The sequence below is a fragment of the Notothenia coriiceps genome, unplaced genomic scaffold (genome assembly GCF_000735185.1).
Source record: "Notothenia coriiceps isolate Sejong01 unplaced genomic scaffold, NC01 NC01_scaffold00000339, whole genome shotgun sequence".
In the NCBI taxonomy this organism is placed as follows: domain Eukaryota; kingdom Metazoa; phylum Chordata; class Actinopteri; order Perciformes; family Nototheniidae; genus Notothenia; species Notothenia coriiceps.
The window spans coordinates 1214565-1232055 of NW_011333040.1; the positions used below are offsets into that span (position 1 = coordinate 1214565).

Consider the following 17491-nt stretch of genomic DNA (forward strand, 5'->3'; position numbering starts at 1 on the left):
TTAGCTGAGATTATTTCCGTTAATCTGGTATAACACATTAATAGGTTCTTAAATATTAAGATCCCCTGAGACACAGTGTCCTGAAAAAAAAAAACAGGGTCCCTGCCGGCGGGGACCTTGGGGCTTAAAAAGAACAATGATATCTAAATAAACAATAGAATCCAAACATTGGGAAATCACTCATATTGGCTTGTTGTTCTCCAGTCTTTATGCTAAACTAAGCTAAGCTAAACTAAGCTAACCTAACCTAACCTAACCTGTCTCGTGGCTTCAGCTTTGCATTTAATTTACAAACATGAGACTGACCTATAAGCAACTTTTTCCACAAAATGTTATAATGTCAGTTAGAATTTAATTCAGAAACGTTGTGATAAAAAAGTAAGTGAAGACCAATACAAATATTTTTTTATAATCTGTGCTACAGACACATTTTATAATTGATAAACAATGATGTCACGAACACAAAGCAGTAAGGAACAATGAAAATCAAGGTAAAAGATTAAAAAAAGAAAACCGACCAGAATGAATTCAGAAGCCTTGACTATGCTATTGTCTTGTGTCCACGTTGTTTTCTACTCAAATAAAACATCTATTATTGCTGTGAAAGTTGCATCCCTCTGCTGCTTAAAAAGAAACATATAGTGTACGTACACTTTCCCTTACATTCGAAAGCATCGCTCTAAGAACTTCCACACAGAGTATTAATTTGCAGCTTCTTTTAAGTCACCTGCTGATACTTTGTTCTGTTAACTCACTTCAGGTCAGCGCTGGGGTCATCACCACAGTGGTTGTTAATAATTCATCCACACTTTTTTTTTTTAATATGAGGAGTGAATTTCCAGACACGGCTGAGTCACACAGCAGATGAGTCTTTGTGGGCCGTCGGCCGTATCAGCGCTGTGCAAACAATGATACTTCCTGCTGCAGGCCCCTCGGTCACTGCTAGAAGCGCTGGGGCTGATACACAGGACCATGAAAACCCTGCAGCCCCCGAAGGACATGATTCTGTTTTTATAGTCTTTCAAAAATCAGCTTCAGCTCTTTGAACTGCTTCCCTCCTATATTGTGTAAGACACACGGCTCTCCAAGGAAAGATTTATATGTTCTATAAATACTCAGGCTGCCAGGTGCTAAACTAGAATATCCCAGACACACTGTTTACCTCTGGGAAATAAAAGGGTCTACACATTAGAGCAGAGAAACGTCGTCATTCAAACTAAACACAACATAAATTCAGTGATTAGAGAATCAAAGGACGATTAGCCAACAACATTATTTGATAATCTGTTTTACTAATTACTTAAATTATTAATTGGTCCTCAAATATTTGCTAGTTCCTGCTTCTGAAATGTGTAAATGTACAGCTTGTCTGTTTCAATGTTGACGGCAAAGGGCTGATTTGAATAAACAAGCAATATGAGGAGTGGAGCTTAAAAATGTTTTGCTAAACAAAAAAGATATCTGCAGCAGTTACTTATAATCGATGTATCCGTATTAATTCTTTTGTAAAAAACTAAACCGTTTAATACATTTTAGAGAGTGTAAAGCTTGATTTACTTCAGTGTCCACTTTTTTTACTTGCTGTTTCACACTATCTTTTGGGGATCAATCTAGAACATATCTTAAAAGGACTTAGCAGGTATCCACTTTATACTTCGAAAGCCATTCTGGACAGGGATAAATACTACCTTATTTCCTATGCTTTTGACACAAATAGATAAAGACTCGGCAACTTGTTCCTATGTGTTTAATCTGTTCCTCTCACGTGGCTGATGTGCCTCCCTTTCATGACAGGGATAGGGAGACACGAATGAATGAATGGCAGCAAGACTCAGAGATTCCCAAAAGTGGGTCCTAATGTTTTGTCCACAGATAGAAACACCATTTAAACAGCAAAGATCAAAGGTCAAAAGAGTGTGTGTCCTTGCAGGATTCCTCCTCATTAGAAATAACAGCATCATTAGGCTCCACTGAGCCGACAGCTAGTTTGGATTATAGACGACGGATCCAGTAGACATAAGGCGATGCAGCTAATGGCATTTGTGCCAAAATTCCCTGCTGCTCTGACTTCAGTCACAAAGTCAGTGGATGAATTCACATTCCCTAGCCTGACGATCTTCACAATGGGGGCAAATTGTACACAAACTTGACAAATATCTCGTAAATTGCTGGAAAAGGCAGCATAGAAGTAATATGAAATGAAGAGAAAAACAGTCAACAGTAGTAAGGTCTGGGTTTAGCTGGGGAGGCGAGCAATTCAATCCATACAAAAATCCAAGATTCCACGATAAAACTAAAATAATTTCCTACGGAGATATAATCACCTCCTGAGGGGGGGTGCTGAGTGAGAACAAGAGGGGATGAGCTGCTGTACACAGAAGAGACACAGGGACATTTTGGCGTGAGAGATCAAACTTAAGTGTTTACATGGTTGAGAAGTGAATTGTAGACTTTCAAGGTAAATGTTACCTCCAATACGAAAAAAAAGAAATGTTGTTATACCAAGTTTACAGACATATCTGTTCTCAACAATGGCCCTCTCTGATTCAAACAAACAGACGTCTCACCTGCTCTTTGTCGTGCAGCTCGGCCTCCAGCTCCTGCACTCGGACCGACAGCTGAACGTTCCTCTGCTTCTCCTGGTTGGCTTCATTACACTGAGCTTCTAGTTCTGCAATCTGCACACAAAGAAAATAAGAAACATCATTTAAAAAAGTGTTTTATTGTGAAAAGTAAATCAATGAGGACAACTGCTTTAAGAACATAATTACATTTTGTTCACCCATCATACATCTGTTTATTTGTATAGTAAGCTGAATATTATGAGAATACTATAATGGACGTCATCTTGAAAATTGACACCAGTAATTCGAAAGCCTGGTACAAAATCAAAGGTATCATCAGAACCCCAGGCCAGCTGCAGAAACAGCCCACATTGATTATGAAACTAAAATGATTCTATTTATAGTGGACTCTGGTGCAGGGAACACAGCAACTGATACAACACACAGTACTGTGCTTGCTCAAAGTGAAGAAATGTGCAATTTGATGAGGGATTTAATCATCCCACTATGCATATTTAGAGATATCTACCAAGGAAAGATATTGTACTCATTTTGAGACCGTTTCATATTGCACTTGTGTTCCTTTTATAGAAGAGGCAACAGTGTTTCTAGCGCCTTCTCTGCCGGTAGCATAGCTTTATTTGTGAACGTTATTTTATTTCTCAAAATGTATTACCTTTTCCCTGAGCGTGTCACTCTCCTCCTTGCAGGCACCAAGTTGTTTCTTCCAGCTTTCTACATTAGCAGAGGACTCCTGCAGAGCGTCCACCAGCCTGGCATTATTTTCTCTTAAAGTCTGCAGCTCTGTTTCCCATTTCTTGGCGCTGGTGTTGCTGTCAGACAGGAGAGACGGAGAGAGGGAGAGGGATCCAGGAGAATAGTTATTAATGGAGGAAACACACACAGGTTAGTGCTGGAATGCCTGGAGCTTCTGCCCACTGACATGACATAATGCTGCAAAATCTTTGCAGTCATGACTTTTTAATTAGCTGTGATGTACATCACACTGTCAAGAGCTATTTAGATCATAAACAAGTGGTACAATTCTCAAAGATTGAATGAGCTGCAGACCTGAAATGTACCAACGTACAGTTTGTTATCTCTTCATACCACAGAGAGTGTTTCTGTCTTATCAATGAGGTCAGAGTGATGTATATTTAGTATGCATCGCTGTTCCCTTCCTTATGCATGGCCGGTTTGAAGTGTGCTGCTCTGCATCGAATGCAGACGGACCTCTGCAGTCCTCGGCTGTTTCACTGCTGTGACATACTTCCACCAAGCACAACATCTCAAGGCCTTGTGTAAGCAGGAGAACAGAGACAGGGAGCGATGGGGGACCAAACTTTATTTCACAACCTCAACCTGACGAAGAAGTTTTGTTTTTCTAATGACACATTTCATTTACAGATCTGTGAATGCCTAATCATAGGGTGCTTCCTGGAAAGCACTTTTCAAGTGTAGTGCTAATTACAAGAGACAGTTGCTTGAGTTTAGTTTATCGTCAAAATGTTATTTTTAATTGAACAGCTCAATGTTAACAAAAGTAAATATTTGGGAGGCAAACGAACAATAATTTTCTGAAGAAGGGTATATTTCTTAAGATGGCTTTTTGTCAACAAAGTATCTTCCTTTGAGTTTGGGGAGAAAATCTTTACATTTTATGTATATCTTCTGGGACAACCGGATGTGAAGTGAAAATAACGTTGATTTACATAATTATACAATATAGTTTTGCAAAAAATATCAAGTATAACTGGGAAATAAAGTTTTACGTACGCCACTCATGCAGATGTTCATTTAACTATTATTGTCTTGTGTGTGTGAGGTCTTTAGTATTGCTAGAAAAGGTCTGCTAATTGGTTATTGTTGTTTTACCTGAGGGCTTTTTATCCCATCTGGACCAAATATGTCAATAATTTGTGTTGCTACCCAGGACTAATTCTGGCTAAATTAACTGACTGTAGTTGTAGTTGACTCGGACGCCCTTGAGTCATTATAATCCCATCTGGACCCACATCTGGTGTTTCATGCAATTACCGTTTATTCACTCAGCATCTGGATTATAAAGGCCATATAACCAGATGGTGAAGAAAGGCAGTGTCACTCTTTAGATTAGATACAATTATTCTTGAGCCCTTAAATGATAGAGTGGAGCGTACGAGCACAGTGGGGTGCTGGAGACACATTTAGATGCACGTCACCTCAAAAAGGGCCTCGTATGGGAAACCTTACCTTTGTTCTATGGCACTCTTGAGGTGTTCGTTCTCAGTCTGCAGCACAGCCTCCTCTGGATCAACGTGCAAGAACTTCTCATCATCCGTCCCGTTAATGCTGGATGCCCGGTTGCTCGAGGGTGTATCACGTCCAGACTCCTCCTGGAGAGACAGAATTGTGCCATAGTTTTTGATTCAGTCTGCCTTTATCTTTGAACAGGTCTGATGGGTAAACATCCATAAACGAGTCTCATGGATCTCGCTCTGGCAGTGGAATCTGGCCGTGGGCTTTTTCGGGGAAACACTGTAAACATCATCACGTCAGCTTTGACAGCGGAGTTGTGAGGTGTAACTGATGCCAGAATGTATCATGTCATATGGCCCAGCAGCTTTGTGGGTCTGGGTCCTGCCATCTGGAGTGAGTGCAGGCCAGACTGCTGCACCTCCATCCATGCTGCTTACTCACTGACACAATTACCAGTTTAAGAATCATTTGTGATGAAATGAGAAAAAGGTTTAGGGTTTTATTTCTCTCATTGGCTTCCTTGGCCCCTTAATGGCTGTGGTGCTTGACATGTAGTTGGTAATTAGTATGACCATCGACCTTTCTTTTCAATTCCCACTGGTACATTAGTGATTACATGTTGTGTTGACATTTTAATATTCAACACAAGCTTTATAGGCCTTCAGTAAGTTAATTTAAATATTTAAACTACACTATTTAAACACTTTCTGATGCATCTCTAAACAGATCATCTGTAACCATTAGTGTTGAAGGAAAGTAAGCTAAACTGAAATGTTTAAATTGCTTGTTTTTCACAGTGTTGATAGTTTTCTTTTCTCCTTCTCTTCAGAGGACAACAGTGACTGTAAAGGACACAGTGGGACAGCAGAGGATTTCAATCCGACTTTCAGAAAGCAGAGATATCATTTACCTGGGAGTGATTACTCAACGTCTCACCCTTGTCTTGAGATTTGTCCCTCGCCAGCTTGGCTGCTTCTTTTACCTCCTGGAACTTCTCAGAAAACTGAAAAAAACACAGACGAGTTGACTAATGGCAATACCAGTTTAAATCGATATCCACAGTGTGGCTCATCTTACAAAGGGATCATGAAGCCAATTATTAGTATTAGTGATGATTTAAGAATAAGATTTCCCCTAAATCTTCTAATGGTTGTTTAATTTCCCCACCTGATGTTCACTTAATATCAAATGATGCAGCATCACATTCCAGTTTAAGAACAAATACAATTGTCTCTAAGCTTTACGATGCTCTGATCGCAGTAGGTGCTGCACAAGTGTTTCCTCACCTTGGCCAGTTGCTGCTCTGAAGCGAAGCCCAGTCCGAACACAGTGTTGGCCCTGCTGTCCGCCCACTGGCCAAACTTCTGCGATGTCTTGGTGAACGTCATGTTGGGTGTGATGGTACTGTTAATGATCACCTGTTAGAATATATCAATTTAGGAATATCAAATTAGAGATTAAACCTAATCAGTACAGATGTGTCTCATGGCACTCCCTCATAAAGAAGCTTGAAATGGTGTCTTATTCAAGACATAATCAAGAAGGAGCTCCAGCAGCTGCATGATGAAAAGTCCAATTTATGTTGTAGAGGACAATCATTTATTGTGGCTCTCTATTCATACAGAGCAATCTGCTCTTCTGTGCCTACACTGACACAATTAATTACCATCAGCATATTTGTATATGTTTTTCTTTTGATGGTCTACTTTTTGAGAGAATTAAAAGCTATTATGTATGCAAAGCTATCTTTGGAAGTAGTCAAAGAGTAACTGTTTGCTCTAACCTTCCTATAGTGAGAAACATGCTATACATTAAAAGCATAGAAATATGAAATACATATAAATGTATGGGATTTTAAGACATGTATCTTATAGTTTATTCTACCTGCCATCATTTTTCACATTAAAACGGGCACATTAAGTCAAACAGGGGCCAGCTTAACTGACAGGGAAGCTTTCAAAACAAAGATGTGGGGGTGCTCCTCTGTTTTAAGACTTTTGGGTTTGAGTGTTGAATTGGCAGATAAGGCTATACCACACAAACACATATAATCAAGTCAAAAACAACTTGCTTATGGAGATTTTACAGCTGTCAACAAACTTTCATTACACGGACAGCAGCTGCATCACATTCTGGCTTACATATTTTCACCATATTATTTTACTTGAGCTGTCAACTTCCCAAACTAATAATGCAAAATCTTCCATCTAGATTCTAGGATATTCGGTTACATGCAGCAGTTCAAATAAAGACTTGAACAGAAACATCATACATAACATCATTTAATTGATTTTTAATGAGTGGGAATCGGAGACCCCAAATGGGTATGTGTATGAGACATTTTCTTTCAAAGTTGCAAAAAGGAATGTGTTCACAAAAACGTAATAGTAGCAAAATAAATAAAAGATTCTGACAAAACGGAAAACATGCACTGATGACTGCTGACCCACTAACCTCTAAGTGGACACATTACAGTCTCCATATTTGTAACAGTACTCATTCACCTGTTGCAGCTATGCAGTGAATCAGCTGCTAAAAAACATATGCTGCAGTCTAAAAGTGTAACTTGTGCACAAGGGAGTGGCAGAAGACACCAATAGATGCTTAAAACATCTTATAATGTCTTTTGTGTTTACTGCATCACTGTACATATTAAATCACACATGAACAGCTAGATGTGCATGTAAACATAGGTAGCTTTAAGTTACTTATGTCCACAAATCCAGTCTCACTTCCAAGATATAAGAACATTTCAAAGCACATGCAAACCACCACAACAATTAGGAAACAATAGAAGACACTTTAATCACAGTGCAGCCCTGGTTTCATAGCAACATGGCTCTGATCACAGGACTCGAGAATTCAAATTGCTGACAAGCTTATGTCCTCTTCTACGCCACCCACCCTCTCGCTCTTCATCTTTTCAGTGGCTGAGGTGTTAAAACATGTCACATCATTACTGGACACAGGGACCAACAAAAGCAGAGCTAACAGAATGAAGACATTAGCGCACAAAACCATTCAGAACAATACTAAAGAGAGGGATGGCTGCACATACAGAGAAAGATACCTTCATCAGTGTCATATACTGCAAAGATTACAGTCACAACCTCTCATTCAAGGTGTTTTGCTGCATCTCCGGTTTATACGGAGGGTGGCAAATTAGCAAGGTGTTAGTAATCAGATGTTCAAGTCATTATTCTTTCAAGGAAACAAAGGTGACCTAATTTCCCCTGAAGAGAGACAAAAAGCAGCTGAGTGAATATTTAACAGATCTCAACAGAAGTGACCAGATAAACTTTAATGATCATTGTAAAGAAACTAGGCCAAGCACAACAATTAAAAAGGATGTGGTAACCAATGGTAAACATACGTAACCAACATTTAAACCTAAAATGTCAAGAAGAATGATATGAATCAAAACAGAATGATTTCTTTTTTTTTTAAAACAGACTTCCCTCAAATGTATCATATTTATCATATGTTTTCAATAAGTCAATTTAAGTCAACATTTATTCTCAGTTTTATCTCTTTTGTTTTGTCAGAAAGCTTCACATCATGTTCAGAACTGCAGCTGAAGTTGTAGCTCTTTAAATTGACTTCAAACTGATGAAGGTAGCTTTCCCCTTGTTGGTCTGATATGCCTGAGCTGCTTGATTTTATGACACAGAACTTATTTAAGCTAACTTAATCTTGATTTGAGATATAATATGGACATTTAGGAGTTGTGACATTTCTCAAATTAGAGAATACCCGACGGTTTATTTAAATAACCTCTAGGTAAATTAACGTGAAAAAAGAACCAGATTCTAAATTTTAGTTTTTTTGTACACATTTGAAGGGTTTTGATTGATTTAGAGCTAAAACAGATGAAGATAATTCATTAATCAGAAATTACAAACATCCCCTGATTCCAGCTATTTTATTCTTAAGATTTGTTGTCTTTTAGGATTGTCAACTAAATAACTTTTTTAACAGCTGGTCAGACCAAACAAGCCAATATAAGGCACCTCTGTGTCCTTTAAGGACATTTTGACCGTTACATTTTGAAATTTCGTAGATCCTCACTCAAATTCAAATACATTTTACTATATTTTTGTTGCAACCAGGAATACCTGATATCTGTGGGCTCTGTGACTCTATGCTGGCATGTACGAGTATACGACTGAGTGAGCATGTGAGTGGGAGGGGGAGACGGGTGAGGGAGAGTGACGCTGGCAGCTGTGCCGGTGGAGAGCCGGGCTGCGGATCAAGTGGCACCGGCGCAGAGCAGAGCCACTGGCCTGGGGGTCAGTGAGAAACTCAGAAGCAGCCAGGAGGTTATAGGAAAAAATTCCTCAGCTTATTATGTGTCTGCAGAGTGCACACAATCTGCAGAGTCAGTGAAAAATACAGGAGATGTGGAACGTTGGAGACGAGTCTATGGGAGATAAAAAACTGTGATCGCTTATTAAAGATGATAAAAACGTAAATGTCTTGTTAATTAGAGAGCCAAAACTCTTGGTTAATTTGTGACACTACATATCTTAAAAAGGTTTTTGTCTTCAAGAAAAAAAAAAGAAATATCCTGAGAAACAAAAACTCACTCACTGAGGTCAACAGACTTCAGGGAGTTCCAGCTGAATTTATGGCACAAAGACAGTTTTTAAGGGGTATATTGTGTATTTAAAAAAGGCGGGAAATGGGCTGCAGTGACTTTGGTGATGATGATGAACAGGTGGAGCTGGCAGTTGTGTTACTATTTAAACACAGCTAAAGAAAGATGACAGCTAAATGGCTAAATGGCTCATCGTACAGAGGTGTGTGAAGATGAAGTGATATTAAATATATCTGCCAATTCTTCAATGACCTGATACATTCTGTCATTTCTTAAGGACTGCAGAAACGTGCTGTTCTCTGGTGGCAATGACGCAGGTTGGGTCTCTGAGCGAAGGAGGGGGTGTTAACTTAGTTGGAGTCGGGGGTGCACCAACACATTAAAAACTCAGTTACTCAAAGGTCAAGGTGATGTATTTAAAATATCTTGTTTTGTCAGTATAAAACACAAAGATGTTGAAATAATATGATATAAAATAGGATGAATATTTGTTTTAATGATTATTAAAGTATGTGCAATTCTTTTTCTGTCAATCAACTACTTGTTTCAGATCTACTGTATAAGGCTGATGCACAGCAACCTATTTTTTCAAGAAATTCATAAAATCAAGACATGCTTGACTTTATCATGATTCAAAGCTATGAAATATTGTTTAAAAGACAGATCTTCCTGATGTTGGAGATTGTCATTAGCTCATACCAGTTTTTGTGTAACTACACTATAATCCTAAAGGATGATTGTTTTGGGACTTTTTTCAACCCAGGGAATTCTCTCATCGATGGCTTGATGATTTTTAATGATTTACCCTTACTCTAACTCTGAAACTGGATTGACTGATTGATTGATTGATTGATTGATTGATTGATTGAACCTAAAATTGTGTGAAGCAAATCATGGAGTCTGAAGCTCAATGAGGAAATGTCTCTTTCATCCCCAGTGGATAGCACGCTTATTATTGTTGAAAAAAAAAATTACATCTCTTAAAATGTGAAAACCTTTATGATTTGCTTTGGGTGCAGCCACCATTTCAAAAGAGAGCAGCAGATTATACAGGGAACTTGGCTTTTGGTTGTAATATTAGTGTATTTACATTAAACCAGGTTACAAAAAATAACATGGGGCACACCTACCAGCCACAAACCCATTTAAAAGCTTACTTAAATTTGAGTTCCTAATCCTGGCTGGCACCAGTCTTTGAGCTCACCAGGCTTCGGCAAATAAGACAAAATGTAAATTTTGCTGTGGGAGGAAGTAGTAATAAATGCAAAAAAAAGGTAGTTAAAGAGAAAGAAGGATGTGGGAGAGAAATATATGAGGCATAAAAGCATAGAAAATATTCAAAAAGAGCTGAGTGTTTATTTTGGGTTAGCTTGGAAAGTAATCATTTTTGGAATAACTCATAAAGTACAGCAAGACTGCGTTTCCCTGTGTTGTCATAGTGGTGCATTGCTGAATGAGAAGTGCGATTCAGGAAAAAGGGAGAGTCAAAAGTGCTGATATGCTCCTCTACTTTCCCTATCATCATCGGTGAGTTGCCCCGCCATCACGGATGGGCGAATACGAGCTGATGGTCTGTCAAAGTTGGTGCGTTCAGCAGCGCTGACTATTCTTCTGGACAGACCTGTCTCCCTCGCAGCCAGTGTGCATAATACAAGCTATATTTAACATTCATTTTATCTGACTCAACATTTCCTCCCTTTCAGTTACTTTGCTCACACCGACATGATCACTTTGTCTTACCTAGATTAACTGGAAACAAGGATCAACTTAGGTCTTGACATAACACTTTATGAGAAATGTTAATCATATAGCTCACATGTAGCTGCTGCGTGCAGACGCTGTATGACACACACTGCTCTGTAACTCAAGGTTACATGAGAGGAGAGACAGGAGGACAGGAGGTCAGGAGCGCAGAGAGAGGACTTCTGGCCTTCAGGATATATAGGACATGTTTGTATACCCTCTTTATCCTGAAGGTGTATACAACGAGAAATAAAGTGGATTTCAAATATACGTCTTGCAAAGATATCTGAATTGTATGATAAAGATTAAACATGCGAGTTGTTTTGTCAGTGCTGTAGCTGCTGCTTGTTGACATAACAGATTAGAGTCTTGCTCGCTGGTTTCTAGCTGTAGGAAGATAACCATTTTGAACCCAATATATTTTGACTCAACAATGCTATAAAAGATAATTGTATTTTAAACTAACTTATCTTGAACAGGAAAACGTGTTCAATCAGAAACAATTCCTGATACTGTATGTCATTTGAATGAATTGGTCGTCAGTTTTGTCAACTAGTTGCTGTGACAAAACTCTACATTCAGATTCAACATGTTTCCATGTTGAGTTCACGTGAGAGAGACCAACCCTTCAGGAATCCTCAAACTGAACTCAACAGGTCGTTCAGACAGAGAGGGGCCAGGTGAAAAGACGAACTATGAGGAGGCAAACCGATCCTGAAGGTAACCTGCGTGATTTAGGATCGTGCGAGAGGTGATTGCCCGACAGTGTCCGCAGAGGGATAGTGCGGTCATAACTCCTCCAGTTTTCACACAGAGAGTAGGCTCTGATCGCCATGGAAACACAATCTACTCTTTTAGATAGTGGAGGAAGAAGGTGTGAATATGGTACATAGGCACACTCTTACGGTGTCTGTTATCACATCCATGACTAAATCTCAACATCGTTCTCTTGAGAAGACAGGTCAAGATCATTTTGAATAATAAGCAGCATCTCCACATAAAGTGCAAGTTAAACAACCAAGTGATTCCTTGTCTTTTAACACAAAGGTGAAACATAAAACCAGTTGACAAAAATATCAATGCAGAGGCATTTGATTGGAAACACAACTGATCAAGCGTGACTAGTGAAAAAGCTCCAGGAGAAATGACTTATGTGGGCCGTTTGTCGATGAAAGTAAATTGCAGATAATTTAGTTAAATTGCAACTCAACAGGTGTGCACCGCTTGTCTGCTGATGTGTTAAAGCGGATGTTTGCTTGTTCGGACTTGGATTCTATGCACGTTACATTTCTGTACTGATAAAAGTTTCTGATCCTTTTAAATATGCTTGTATCTAGGACCTATATTTACCGGTTGTGCTCTTTTGATACATATTGCAGGTGCTCACAATAAATAAAGTATGTTTTTTCTTTGTGTGCTTTTCTGCTCTAACATTTATCTTTATCTAATAAACAATAAACCTAGGGCTGAGGTATCATTTTACAATATTTAGCGGTCACATTGATGACCGAATAGAATTATCATTCTACACATTTCTGTTTAAAAGATTAGGCCATTAATCAATAACTCAATACAATGAATTGTAGTTGTGTTAAACAAATAAAAACTAAATGTAAAACAATTTAGGTCGTTGATAAATAATTTGAAATGTATCCAAAATGTATGCTAAGCCTACATTCAAAATGTTTAAATAAAAAGGAATAATTGTAGATTGACACATATGAAGAGGTTGGTCTATATGCATTATGATTGGACACAGTTATTGCTTTGCTTTTACAGTATACCAATGATAGAAAACATCCCTTTAAGTTGATATTGATTTAATTCAAATGTATCCCCAAATGTTCTAAAGAAACGGGCAGCCATAGATGGCTTTCCTAAAATCAGCAGCAGCAGAGCACAGAAATAATAAGTGGTCGACAGTTGAGTTGTTGCTGATCCATGGAGGATGAAGATGTAACATTAAATAGCTTTCCAAATCATTTTTGTTGGATTCTGGCTTTTAATGCTCTTCCTCAGCCTCAGCTGTCTCCCCTGAGAACAGTTAAAAGGTTTCCCATCATCACTTTCTCACATAGATACACACAGTCACTCAGTATGCACACATACCTTGGATCCATCCACACTGATGATGCGGTAGCTGTTGCGTGTGCTGTCGTAAAAGTAGGAGACGGTGACGGCCTGCTTGCTGGCAGGGACCCAGTTCTTCTTTGTGGTTGGGTCGATCTGGAAGACATGGGCCCTTGTGGTGTAGATCGGCTGCTCCCTGGGGGGCAGAGGGAAGAGGAGAGGGACCTTAATGAGGGGAGCATCACTGCAGAGGGGCACTGAGCCGGGGCTCCAGAGCAGCAGAGTCTCAACAAGCAGGTGATAATGTAACACAAACACTACATCTTTCCAGCAGACTCAAGCCGGTGGCACATCAACACCCTCCCCTCTCACAGGCCACAGTACCACATGCCTAGTTGTTTGTGTGAGACTGTGCACGTGTACGAATCTGTATGCACTTGCATGTATTTCTCCTGTACACATTTGAGAAAAGCATCTACGTGTTGTAATACAGTCGAACGAGAGAGGAATCACTGTCGTCTTATAAAAGAGGAAAACAAATATATTGATGTCGTTGTCGGTCAGAATCATAAACAATTTGCAGGACTATCATTGGTGTGTGGACGATGTGCTCAAAGTTTCCCAACATTTGAATAAATGTTCTTATTACCATAATGTTTAATCATTTTAGCCAAATCACCCAGCCATATTACACACATATCAATACAATAGCGGACTATTTTACATTGGAAGCACTCATTAAGAATGAATGCATGTTTCACAACGCTTTACCGCAAATCAATTTAAAGTCAAATAAAGCCTGCGAAAAAAGCCTTTATAAACTGGCTCTAAAGAGCATTATGTTGACCTGCATTCAATAGTACAAGATTATCAACATCAAATGTTGTGAAATATGCATATGGGCAAAAAGCATACTATACAATATGGATACTCTACCTACACCAAAGGAGAAAAAAAGCCACAAGCTGTTTCCTTTACACACTATTGTTGGTTTTATTAAAACAATGAAATACAGAAACAAAATCTATTTAGGCTGTACTACAACATTTTAAAAGAAAATGTGTCATGTCAAAGGCTAGTTTTCTTGCTTTACCAGATTTGACACCAAATCCACTCCATGTTGACATTTTTGAGTCAAATGCAGCTTGAGGTAAAAGGGGATCACACCTGCATGCCGTCCACGCATTTTCTCCATTTCATACTTTTGTCTGTGCACTTGACACCCAAAAAACAAGCACCTTGTGATGTGCTTTACAGGGACTGGACCCAGCAGGTGGTTGTGATGCTGCTCTATTAAGTCCCAAGAGTGGGAATAATTATGTGGAGTGGCTGGATGAGAGAGATCAGAGGACCCTTAACAACTAATGGATGCAGATGAAGAATATGGGGCGGACAGATGGTACTTATCCTTGCTGAAGTCAAAATGTGAAGTGAATGTGCCTTTAGTCAGGGTGAAGTTTACTAGGCACTTCACTTTTTAAAGCCTACTTGAAAAGTTTCTTAGTGTTTATCTCCATCTTCTTTTATTTAATTTGTTCTGCATGGCATCTTCTGCATTTCCAGTTGCCATTACATCTTTTTTTTTTACTGAAGATACAGTATGTTCTTCATTATGTTCTTTATTAGTGCAATGTCACATTATAAACTGTCAAAAGGAAAATGTATTCATTCTTCAATGCGTCACAAAGAAATTGAATGTAAAGTGATGTTTACATTCATGGTTTCGTTCCAGAACACATTTTGTGCATCCTTAAATTCTAACAAACAAGTGAACTTTAAGTAAAAAGGACTGTGAACATTTAGTTTGTCTGAAATGTTCATTTAAACAGCCTTTAAGGGTCAGAATGTGTTTTTCTTTCTAGGTAATAGGTGTCTTCTATGATTTTATATTGGATACATGATTTTTCACTTCTAACTGACTTTAGTGGACTCATTCTCCATACAGTCTGTTGTTACATGCTTCATTTTGGGGGCTACTGGAATTATTTTTTGACCTGATAACAGATAAGAGCTTTTCAAGCAATCTTTCTACATCCTTTTTGTGTTGCAAACCCTCTGAAATCCTGATCCTCTGTTTGCCTACTACCCTACTTGGTCTGCCATTTATTTTACAAAATGAATGGTTTCAACAAAATGTGTGAAGTGTACACAAGGGCGCTGAACTGGACGCAGTGGCACCTGGTGAAATACAAATATAATTGACGCACAACAAAAACCATTACAAATATTGCATGGGGTTGAGATAAAAAAATAAATAAGCCTAAATCCACATCATCTGAGATCATGTCCTTAATAAATCACTACATTTACCAAACAAAGATACTTTAATGCACTTCAGCGAGGTCCCGGTGAAAATAATGTCAGGCGCGCAGGCAAGCAGAATTCATGAGCTAATAAAGGTTTTACTTCCATTGGGATTATGGTTCTCACAGAAATGAAAGCCTAATAAATGCACTGTCCTTTTAAAGCCTAATCTCAGTCTTCATCTGCCCTGGGAACAACAAAACCCATTATATAGATCACTGTTGTTGTTTTACATACACACTCACTCACACACACACACACACACACACACGCTGACCTTTGCAGCGGCAGTGTCTGGAGCCAGCTCACACTGGCAGGGGAAGAGGAGTGAAAGGCCAATGCCGAACACATGGATGCACTCAAACAACTGTTGGTGAAATCCAGTGATCTGCTTTTCCCAGAAAAAAACATTATGTTGATCGATTTAACTGGATGAAAGATGGAGAAGACATTTGGGACTTTGGGACCGCTTCATTCATTTTTTCCGGTGACTGTCGGGTTGCTCTGTCCCCATCTGTTGCTTTAAATAATTTACAGGTGTGTGTTTGTGTGTGTGTGTGTGTGTGTGTGTGTGTGTGTGTGTGTGTGTGTAATACAAGTGTGTGTGTGTCCCAGGTGAAGTGTACTACAGGTTACTGTTTCTTTTTCAGTGTGTCAACACAAATGGTCCCTTTACTCTCATCTTGGCATGTTCAAGTCTCACTACGGCATCAACAATAAGGGCCGACGGACCTTTTTGTCACGATTGATTTCCCTGCAACGGGTGACGTGGGAAAGGATTCTCCTTTTTTTGTCGACCTCCGAGATTCCTAAGTCGTTTTCCTCTACTTTTATTTATTAAGATGAACTATATCTTAAGTTGTTTGTCCGAGTACTCAAGAGTGTGACCACGACTTCATAAGAGTTCGTTCCGGTAATCATCTATTATTTACCTGGTAGTAAGCTTGACATATTTATCTTCTCATGCTACATTTGGAGGCTGTCGATGACATATTGAGTATCGACTTCACAAAGGACTAACGGTCATATGTTTTGTCAGTATGTAACTTCAACAGGTTGTAAATTAGTGTACTGTGTATGTGTACATATGCTAAGTTATCACTCTGATCGGTTACTCTACTGTTAATAGACTGTCTAAGCTTCCTCTTATAGTAATCGTCCTCCAGTTACCATTAGAGGATAATAGTGTTAAAAAGGAATACATATTAGATAAGTTTTTCTATAGATTCAAGTAACTTAAAAAGTAAACTATTATCATCTGTAGTGACATTGATATACATTAATCAGTAAGTTATCTATGTTAAGTAACGAAAAAAATTCTGACAGTAATAAATTCTCTATCAAAATCAGATATTTGGCTTCAGACACCATTACGGTTGTATACCTCTTCGAAAATACAGATAGTATCTATTAGTGCCTCTGGATGTTATTAATTCTAAAACACATATCTCGTTCACACCATCATTAACGTCTGACCAACCCTCGTATACACAGTTCATGTTTATTACCCCTTTTAATGAGTACTGTCTTTTTTCCAGTATGGCTCAGTCTCCTCATTGTGTAGCGGGACTGGTCGTTGGAGTGTGTAAGAAGTGAGTTAATAAATAGTGAAGTAATCGGTTCAAATAAAGACACTTTTTTTCACATTTACGAACAATTGTCTCACAAACAACACTTTCGCAAGATAGAACTTAGGAGGCAGATTGACCATGCGTCGATGACGGACAACCTCACTCATCTTCCGTCGTAAAACGAGGGTCCGATACAGAAATGACACTTAACTCTCTGACGAAATCTTCTTCAATCTGATCTTGTACTTACTTTTCGACGTAACTACCGATGACCAAGACGACCGATTTGGGTTGTTGAATAGACCTGTCTTCTTACTTTGTCTTCCCGACACCAGACTTATTATTAAATTGAATTTAATAGATCTAGGATTACCGCGTAAAGTTCCCGTCGACAACTAACACTG

General features: G+C 38.8%; 1 protein-coding gene across 1 annotated transcript in view; it reads right to left on the bottom strand.

The window, feature by feature from the left end:
• The window catches only part of homer2 (homer scaffold protein 2), a 19206-nt gene extending 5605 nt beyond the window's left edge, over positions 1 to 13601 (bottom strand). Inside the window, exons 1-7 of the mRNA XM_010776322.1 lie at positions 13585 to 13601; positions 13252 to 13480; positions 6089 to 6220; positions 5713 to 5805; positions 4797 to 4939; positions 3241 to 3397; positions 2568 to 2678 (exon numbers count right to left, since the gene is read on the bottom strand). Of these exons, the coding sequence (XP_010774624.1) occupies positions 2568 to 2678; positions 3241 to 3397; positions 4797 to 4939; positions 5713 to 5805; positions 6089 to 6220; positions 13252 to 13480; positions 13585 to 13601 (882 nt within the window). The remainder of the gene's footprint in view (positions 1 to 2567; positions 2679 to 3240; positions 3398 to 4796; positions 4940 to 5712; positions 5806 to 6088; positions 6221 to 13251; positions 13481 to 13584) is intronic.
• Between the last annotated feature and the right edge of the window lie 3890 nt (positions 13602 to 17491).